This window comes from Microtus ochrogaster, unplaced genomic scaffold (assembly GCF_000317375.1).
Source record: "Microtus ochrogaster isolate Prairie Vole_2 unplaced genomic scaffold, MicOch1.0 UNK80, whole genome shotgun sequence".
NCBI lineage: Eukaryota > Metazoa > Chordata > Mammalia > Rodentia > Cricetidae > Microtus > Microtus ochrogaster.
The window spans coordinates 404,162-412,836 of record NW_004949178.1 but is presented as its reverse complement, the minus strand read 5'-3'; the positions used below and the strand labels follow the sequence as shown (position 1 = coordinate 412,836).

At 54.6% G+C, this 8,675-nt stretch overlaps 1 protein-coding gene across 1 annotated transcript; it reads left to right on the top strand.

The window, feature by feature from the left end:
• Positions 1 to 281: 281 nt before the first annotated feature.
• Positions 282 to 7,286, top strand: Cpne6 (copine 6). The gene is made up of 17 exons (XM_005370451.2): positions 282 to 447; positions 1,715 to 1,885; positions 2,235 to 2,414; positions 2,839 to 2,913; positions 3,073 to 3,147; positions 3,301 to 3,384; positions 3,475 to 3,564; positions 3,901 to 4,005; positions 4,210 to 4,296; positions 4,811 to 4,870; positions 5,130 to 5,263; positions 5,341 to 5,395; positions 5,477 to 5,528; positions 5,866 to 5,999; positions 6,119 to 6,355; positions 6,785 to 6,959; positions 7,077 to 7,286. The coding sequence occupies exons 2-16, from the start codon at positions 1,718 to 1,720 to the stop codon at positions 6,920 to 6,922; spliced, it is 1,674 nt and encodes a 557-aa protein (XP_005370508.1). The 5' UTR covers positions 282 to 447; positions 1,715 to 1,717; the 3' UTR covers positions 6,923 to 6,959; positions 7,077 to 7,286.
• Positions 7,287 to 8,675: the final 1,389 nt, after the last annotated feature.

Sequence of the window (8,675 nt, the reverse complement as noted above, 5' to 3'; positions counted from 1 at the left end):
TGTCATGGTGTCACTGTGAATTTATGTGCTGGCGCCTGTGCGTGTCAAGCCATGTGTGAGTCGTGGGTGCATGTGTCGCCATCCTTCCTCTGTGTGGCTGTGTGTGCATGTCCCCCTGTAATGTGTGTGTGTCTCTGTGATGCTGGGTGTGGGTGTGATGTGAAGGAGATGTGTGTCACTGTGTCTGTGGGGGTCCTGCCTTGGGTCTGCCCCCAGCCCGCCTTCCTTCCCTAGTTCTGTGGCTCCCTCCCAAGCACTGTCCCTGCCCCTCCCCTTCTCCCTCCCAATCAGTCTGTGCAGGGGGGGAGCTGGTGCTGCGGCCCCCCTCCTCCCCATCCAGGCCCCATAAATAGCAGCAGAGCCGAGCCGGCGCCAGCGGCTGGAGCAGCAAGGAAGTCAGGGCAGGGCCGGAGAGCTGGAGAGAAGAGACCCCAACTAAGAGCCCAGGTGAGCCCACCCTTCCTCCCTAATCCAGGCTGAGCCCTCCCTTCCCCGGCTCCATCTCCACAACAACATCTCCTGCAGCTCTCAGAGAAGTCACCAGCCAGCCCTAGCTGGTCCCCTCTCCACCACATGCCCCTGCCTACCTTATGACAGCCACATTAACTGAGAGACTTTGTGGCTGGAAGACAGAAAGCACCCCAAGCCCAGACCCTCCGTCCGCTATCTAGAAAGATATGTCATCGGGAAGCTGGTATCCAGCCAGGGACTGGTCCCTGTTCTGACAGAGCTACAAGACTGTCACACCCTCCTGGAGATGGACACAGGACAGAGGGGGACAGACAGAGGGTGGGGCACTCGGGCACACCAGTGGACACTCACTCAGGAAGCAATGGCATGGATCAGAGAACTTCACCCTGAGATCTGGACAGGCACAGATAGATGGGATGGACCAGCCATGAACTCGGGTCAGCAGACCCCCTTTTGCTGCTGACTGAGGCTTGGTGACTCTGCTGGGGGAGGGTGGTGCGCATGCATCCCACGGGCAGCATGGTGGGGGCCATGGCGCCCCCAAAACCCTGTCGCTAAGAGACGGTGCCTGTGTTGCCAAGAAGTGTGAGAACAGGGAGGGGGGAAGACTGCAGGTTCGTCAAGCGCCTGGGGAGCTCACGGCAGAGCCCCAGTCCTGACTCTCACTCCCCAAGCCCACCACCCCTCCTTTTCCATCAGCCACCCATACAGTGAGTCAGGGGGCGCTAAGACAGTGGGTACAGTTGGGCACAAACTCCTTCCACTGATAATCTGGTTCCTGTCCACGGCAGACTTCTCCCTAAGGCCCATCCTCTTCAGACCTCCAGGGGCCTCCCCACCCCCTTGCCCCACCCCTTTGCCCCACTTTGGTTCCCTAGTGCCAAGGCTGAGTGCTGCACTGGCTCATCCACCAGTCGGGAACAGCCAAAGGTGCTGAGACAGCAGGAGGCATAAATCAATCGATGGCCTAGGAGCCAAGACTGCCAGGAACCCACTTCTATCCCAGCCCTCCAGTCTGTTCCAGCCCCATCCATGACACCTAGGCTGGCAGAGTGACAGAGGCACAGGGCTCTGGACTCCTCATCTTTGCTGTTCAGAGCTTCAGTGAAGTCAAGCAGAGGGCAGGGGAAGTGGGCTGCCCTTAGGACCCCAGGACCTCAGGAAGAAGAGCAACGGATAGGTCCAGGACCCCCAAGAGACAAACTCCTCCTCTCCTTGTCCAGGCTGTCTGTTCTGTCCACAGGTCATGTCGGACCCTGAGATGGCATGGGTGCCTGAGCCCCCAGCCATGACCCTGGGGGCCTCGCGAGTGGAGCTGCGGGTGTCCTGCCACGGCCTCCTGGATCGAGACACACTCACCAAGCCGCATCCCTGTGTGCTGCTCAAGCTGTTCTCTGATGAGCAGTGGGTAGAGGTGCGGGCAGCTAACCTTGTTAAACCCAAGAAGGAGGGAGGGTGAGTGGGCAATGAGAGCCTCATGGGAGATTGTGAGGATTCCAAAGGACCTTCTCTAGCCTTGTGGATAACCTTGAATGTAAGTGTGCCATCATTATAAACCCAAACTTTTTGGCCAGAGACTTACAGAGCCCCCAAAGGGCTGAGGTCTAGTAGTCCAGCAGTACCCCAAATTCAGAAGTCAGCTAAGAAAGACAGGAGCTGGTTGACAGGGACAAAAGGACCAAAGCAAGTCCACGTGGCCAGGAAAGCACAGGGAAGGCACAAGTAGCCTTGGTTCCCAGAGGGTCCTATCCCTCCCGCTACAGGTGGAGCGTACAGAAGTGCTCCGCTCCTGTTCAAGCCCCGTCTTCTCCCGGGTGCTGGCCCTTGAATACTTTTTTGAAGAGAAGCAGCCTTTGCAATTCCATGTGTTCGATGCAGAAGATGGAGCCACCAGCCCCAGCAGCGACACCTTCCTTGGCTCTACAGAGTGCACCTTGGGCCAGGTCTGCACCCCAGTTCAGCCCCTACCTCACCATCAGCTTCTGCCTCTGGAAGCCACACTAAGAGAAAGGAACTCTGAAGCTATTTCTGAAGCATGTGCACCCTTGAACAAGATTCTTTAATTGTGGGGGGGGGGCAGGTTATTCTTATAGTGCTCCTTTTGTTATTGTTACTGTTGTTGTTGTTGTTGTTGTTGTATTTGGTGCTGGGGATTGAACCCATGGCTAAACAGGTAGACTCCCACTAAACTACACTCTCCCCTCCCAGCACCTCTCTTTAGGCTGCTGTAGAAACTGAATCCACACTAGTCCAATCAAAGGGTCAACATCCTGGACACTCTGTGGGCATTTCTTTCCCGCCCTCACACCCTTGTCCAGGGCAGATGCATGCCTTACAGCCAGGCTCCCCCTCCACCTCTGTCTTTAGATTGTCTCACAAACCAGGGTCACTAAACCATTACTGCTGAAGAATGGGAAGACTGCCGGCAAGTCTACAATCACGGTAGGCAAAGCCACTGTGCTCACCACTGGGCCAAGGCCAATGTCCCCATATAGACATCCGCTGTGACACTGGGCTTACAGCCACCTTCATTTATGGGAAGCCTATATGGCAGCCCTTCCGGTGGGGAGAAAATCCTTAACACCGTGTCCCCTTTTACAGATCGTAGCCGAGGAGGTATCAGGAACCAACGACTATGTGCAACTCACCTTCAGAGCCCACAAGCTGGACAACAAGGTTGGAACCCAGAGTGCAGGCATCCGTGCCCCATTAGAGAGCCACGGGCATCCCACTAGACAGATTCCAGGGTCCCGAGCCAATTCTCTTCTCAGCGTTACTCCCTCCCCACCCTCCTCGTAGACTCATGAACTCTTTCCCCTGCACCTCCAGGATCTGTTCAGCAAGTCTGACCCTTTCATGGAGATCTATAAGACCAATGGAGACCAGAGTGACCAGCTGGTCTGGAGGACTGAGGTGGGTGCACAGGGCTATGGGATGGAGGTGGGCAGATTTTGGTAAAGACATTCATACAGGAAGTGACAAGATCCCTCCTGCCTCTCCAAGGTGGTAAAAAACAACCTGAACCCCAGCTGGGAGCCATTCCGCCTGTCCTTGCATTCTCTGTGCAGTTGTGACATCCATCGGCCTCTCAAGGTAAAGCCCCCTTGGAGCACCCAGTCTGCTGTCCGAGACCCTCCCCAAGATACTGCAAACCTCCTCCGTCTCCCTCCTGTGATAAGCACCGCAGCGTGTCTCTGCCGGATAAATAACAGCTCACAGCTCAGAGTTCAGCTTCCCACAGAAGTGCCTTTATCTGAGGCCAAACTCCCTGCCAGAAATTGAGCTCAAGAATGACTTTTAGCAGGTGGCTTCTGCTTGGTTAAGGACCTCTGTTTGGGCCTAGACACTGTGAGGCTCCTACTACCTTAAGTCAGGAACCTTTGGGGCCACTACAGAGCACCCTAAACTGCTTCTTCCCTCTTCCCTCAGTTCCTGGTGTATGATTATGACTCCAGTGGGAAACATGACTTCATCGGCGAGTTCACCAGCACATTCCAGGAAATGCAGGAAGGAACAGCAAATCCTGGGCAGGAGGTGCCAAAGACCCCATGGGAAAATCTTGAAGGGGGTTGTTTGCTGACCACATGGCTGTAGGTGACTGCAGACAGAGAGGGTGGAAAATGCCCAGGCTTGGCACAAGGACAGGGTCATGAATGTCTTGCCTTGGAAGCATCTGCAGGAAAGGGCCAGAAGGTCTATTTGATGGACGTCTGACTTTGCGGTGTGGGGTGGGTCTAGATGCAGTGGGACTGTATCAACCCCAAATACCGGGACAAGAAGAAGAACTACAAGAGCTCGGGGATGGTTGTTCTGGCTCAGTGCACAGTAAGTCACAGTTCACAACTCAAGCACCCACTGCCCCTGCCCAACCACAATCTCAGACCCATGCCCTTCCTTCCTTCCTTCTTAATTTTAAAAAACTTTCCATTTATTTATTGGGACTGTGCTTGTGTGGGCACATCGGTGCCACTGAGCCCATGTGGAGGGCAAAGAACAACTTTTGGGAGTCAGCCCCCGCTTTGCACCATGTCTGTCCTGGGGATCAAACCCAGGTCTTCAAGCTGGATAACAAGTACCTTTACCTACCGAGCCTTCTTTCCAACCATTTATTACTTGCATTTATGTATTTGTTCTGTGTCTGTCTGTCTGTCTGTCTGTCCCTCCCTTGCTTTAAAGACTTGCTCTGAGAAATAAGAACCTTTGTCCCATCCCCATCCTCAGCTGCAACCTTTAAAACCCTAGTCCCCCACCCCTGCCCCACTTTCCCCATGAAGCCTTGCCAAAGCTTCCACCCAAAAGGACCCTCTCACCTACCTCATTATCCCTGCCCCTCTGCCAGGTGGAAAAAGTGCACACTTTCCTGGATTACATCATGGGTGGCTGCCAGATCAGCTTCACGGTAAGCCCCCCCCCCAGGTGGCAGAGGGATGGCATAAGAAAAAGGGAGGGCCCAAATCCATGCAAACGAAGGAAGCCAGAGTCTCCCTGCCCTTAATAACTGGGCATCTGGTGTACCTTGCATCCAACACCCCACTCAGCTATGAGGCTGCCCGTGGGCTCCCCTAGATTCACCCTGGTTCTCTAACACATTCTAACTCTGGCCTAGCCTGTCTGTTGGTTCTCATGGCTGCACATGACCCTTCCCCACCTTCTCCCAGGTGGCCATCGACTTCACTGCCTCCAATGGGGACCCAAGGAGCAGCCAATCCCTGCACTGCCTCAGCCCCAGACAGCCCAATCACTACCTGCAGGCCCTGCGCACAGTGGGAGGCATCTGCCAGGACTATGACAGGTAACAGGGAGGGGGCGGGGTGTGGATCAGGAAGGGAGGCCTTGCCCAGGACCTTCACAGCTTTCTCCTCTCTCCAGTGATAAGCTGTTCCCAGCTTTCGGCTTTGGAGCTCGAATTCCCCCAAACTTTGAGGTAGGTTGGGTACAAGAGACAGGAAGATGGCAGGGGAGACCGAAAGGAGATGTCCTTCACTGCCTTGCCTCACTCCTACAGGTGTCCCACGACTTTGCCATTAACTTTGACCCAGAAAATCCTGAATGTGAAGGTAAGCTGGGGGAAGTTACATCACCCTGCGCCACTACAGATGCTTGTGACCTCCTCAGGACCACAGACTCTACCCCTGCACACTCAGCTCCCAGACCCATCCCTTCCTCCCATCCAAAGCCTGTCTTCATTTGGGAAGAGCCCTATGACCCGGCATCACGCCCACCTACCTCTCCTGGCCCCAAGGACCATCTGACTCTCTCTCTCTCTCTCTCTCTCTCTCTCTCTCTCTCTCTCTCTCTCTCTCTCTCCCTGCATAGTGAGGAGCTGGGAGCCACTCTGCTGTGCCTGGAGCTCCTACTGACTCTGCCAGCTTCACCTCTTTTCTTTTCCTACAGAGATCTCAGGGGTTATCGCCTCCTACCGCCGTTGCTTGCCTCAGATCCAGCTCTATGGTCCTACCAACGTGGCCCCCATCATCAACCGCGTGGCTGAGCCAGCCCAGCGGGAGCAGAGCACTGGCCAAGCCACGGTGAGGAAGCAAAACAGATAAGCAGGTGCTGCCCTGCAGGGTCAGGACCTGCGTTTGGAAAGAGCATCGGAGCCCTTTCCTACAGAATCAAGCCATATTTCCCTTCTGCTCACCCCCAGAAGTACTCAGTACTGCTGGTGCTCACTGACGGTGTGGTGAGTGACATGGCCGAGACCCGGGCGGCCATTGTGCGCGCCTCCCGCCTGCCCATGTCCATCATTATTGTGGGTGTGGGCAACGCTGACTTCTCTGACATGAGGCTACTGGATGGAGATGATGGTCCCCTGCGTTGCCCAAAAGGGGTACCTGCAGCCCGTGACATCGTCCAGTTTGTGCCCTTCAGGGACTTCAAGGATGTGAGTATTTGGTACTCTCCTCCAGTGAGAAAGGGCTTCTCAGCAATTCATGTCCCCCAAATCTGCCTTTCTATTTTACTTTTTTTTCTTTTTCCTTTTTTTTTTTTTTGTTGTTTTGTTTTAGTTTTAGTTTTGTTGTTTTTCAAGACAGGGTTTCTCTGTGTAACAGCCCTAGCTGTCCTAGAACTCATTCTGTAGACCAGGCTGGCCTCAACTCAAACCCACAGAGGTCTGCCTGCCTCTGCCTCCCAAATGCTGGGATTAATGGCATGCGCCGCCACCACCTGGCCCAAATCTGTCTTTCTCATCCTCTTGATGTCCTTTGAAGGTCACTAGCATCCAGCCCGCCACTCTGAAGCCCCACCAGTCACTCATTTGACTCAGCTGCTCCCACTCTCCGGCCCCTAACCAATCTCCTTCCCTCCACAGGCTGCTCCCTCTGCCCTGGCTAAGTGTGTCCTGGCAGAGGTACCACGGCAGGTGGTAGAGTACTATGCCAGCCAAGGGATCAGTCCAGGAGCTCCCAGACCCTCCACGCCGGCTGTGAGCCCCAGTCCCAGCCCGTGATTGCCTCTCCACAAGCCAACACCCCCTCATTCCTTCAGTAAGTTCTTGGGGATCAAAAGGGAGGATGCAAAATGGGTCCGAAGTGGCGCCTCTGAATGACCCATCTTGTCTGCTGTGGCTGGCGTAATGCTTTTGACTATCCTGCTCCTCTCAGGTGCCTGTGCTGACCCTTGTGACTCCGGTGACCAGTGTCTCTGCCTCTTGGACCAGTGGTGCCCTGTGAGTCTTGGAAGTGAGTGGTGGGCCCTGCTGCCATCTCTTCAAGCCCCATACCCCTCAACTCTGTGGACCCTCAATAACTTCCTTCAGTGATTGTAGCTTTATGGGTGTTAATAAAGGGATCTACCCCAGTATTCCAGCCTCAGATGCTCGTTGGAGAGTCCATCACTCCCACATATACCATAGAAAAGGGGGCCCAATCTCCTTCCAAATCTGAGCCAGAGCTCCCCAAGCATGCTGTTGTCTCTGCAACCTCCAACTGTGTGCCAGTGGGATCTAAGGAGCCCCTACTCTCACCTCCCAAGCCCAGGGGGTCTAAGCAGGGGGTTAATTGTAGGAGATGGGGGAGGGTAATGAGGGGCTGTCAAGAGGGCAGGCTGATGCTTTCTTAGATCTGTCTCCAGAGAGGCCCCGCTGAGTACCCCAGGGGCTGAGCCCCAGCCCCCACACAGCTGCAGGGCAGGCCCTGGAGGGATGGTGGAGCGGTGAGGGGGTGCAGCAGGTCTGTTAATAGTGGGGGACACAGAGAGGACACTGAGGCTTGCAAGGCCTGGTTTCCCGTGCGTGCTCCGTGCACCACACATTGGGGAAGTCCAGTTGGGTACTCTTATTGCTAACATGGCAACCGCAGCCAGTATTGTTCTTTAACACATCACATTGGCTCCTTTCAATGGGTATTGTGATAGCAAGCCAGAGCGCTATGTCTCCATCTATCAGAGGAGGTGAGTAAGGCTTGATTTTTAAGGCTTCAAGGTCAGAAAAGAGCCAGAACTGGAGCTGCCTAGCCACAACACCCACACATATCATCACTATTGTACCTCAGCTAGCCACAGGGTCTAGACATGCCACCTTGAGACCTCGTAGATGCCTGCTGGTTTATGGGCACAAGCGTCTGAGGACAGTGTCTCTGCCCTTGTGTGCCGTGCAAATAAGGAGGGGTTGCAAGAGAGCCAATGGCCTGTACTGAAGCTCCAGAGGACGGAAGAGGACACAAATGAAGTTTAGTGTAAGGGAAAGGTAGGAGATGTGCCACCTGCCTGCAACCCTAGCACTCTGAAAGTGAGGGCACGGCCAGGGGTGGTGGTGCACACCTTTAATCCCAGCACAGCCAGGGGTGGTGGTGCACACCTTTAATCCCAGCACAGCCAGGGGTGGTAGCGCACACCTTTAATCCCAGCACAGCCAGGGGTGGTGGCGCACACCTTTAATCCCAGCACAGCCAGGGGTGGTGGTGCACACCTTTAATCCCAGCACCCAGCACACCAGGTGAAGCAGGCAAGTCTTAGTTGATCTACAAAGTGGGTTCCAGGCCAGCTAGGGCTGCACAGTGGGACCCTGTCTCAAAAAAGGAAGAAAAGAAGGAAGGAAGGAAGGAAGGAAGGAAGGAAGGAAGGAAGGAAAAAGGAAAAAGGAAAAAGGAAAAAGGATTATGAGTTTGAGGCTAGCCTGAGCTACATAGTTAAAAAGAGAAAAAAGGAACACAGTGTAAAGGAAGAAGAATTGAGATCCTAGGTGAGCTCCCTCTGCCCCAGCC

Excerpts from the sequence above, each read along its gene's own strand:
- Cpne6 (XM_005370451.2), top strand. The coding sequence starts at position 1,718 with ATGTCGGACCCTGAGATGGCATGGGTGCCTGAGCCCCCAGCCATGACC. Across the intron at positions 3,565-3,900 it reads ACATCCATCGGCCTCTCAAG|TTCCTGGTGTATGATTATGA; the intron begins GTAAAGCCCCCT and ends CTCTTCCCTCAG. Across the intron at positions 6,000-6,118 it reads AGAGCACTGGCCAAGCCACG|AAGTACTCAGTACTGCTGGT; the intron begins GTGAGGAAGCAA and ends GCTCACCCCCAG.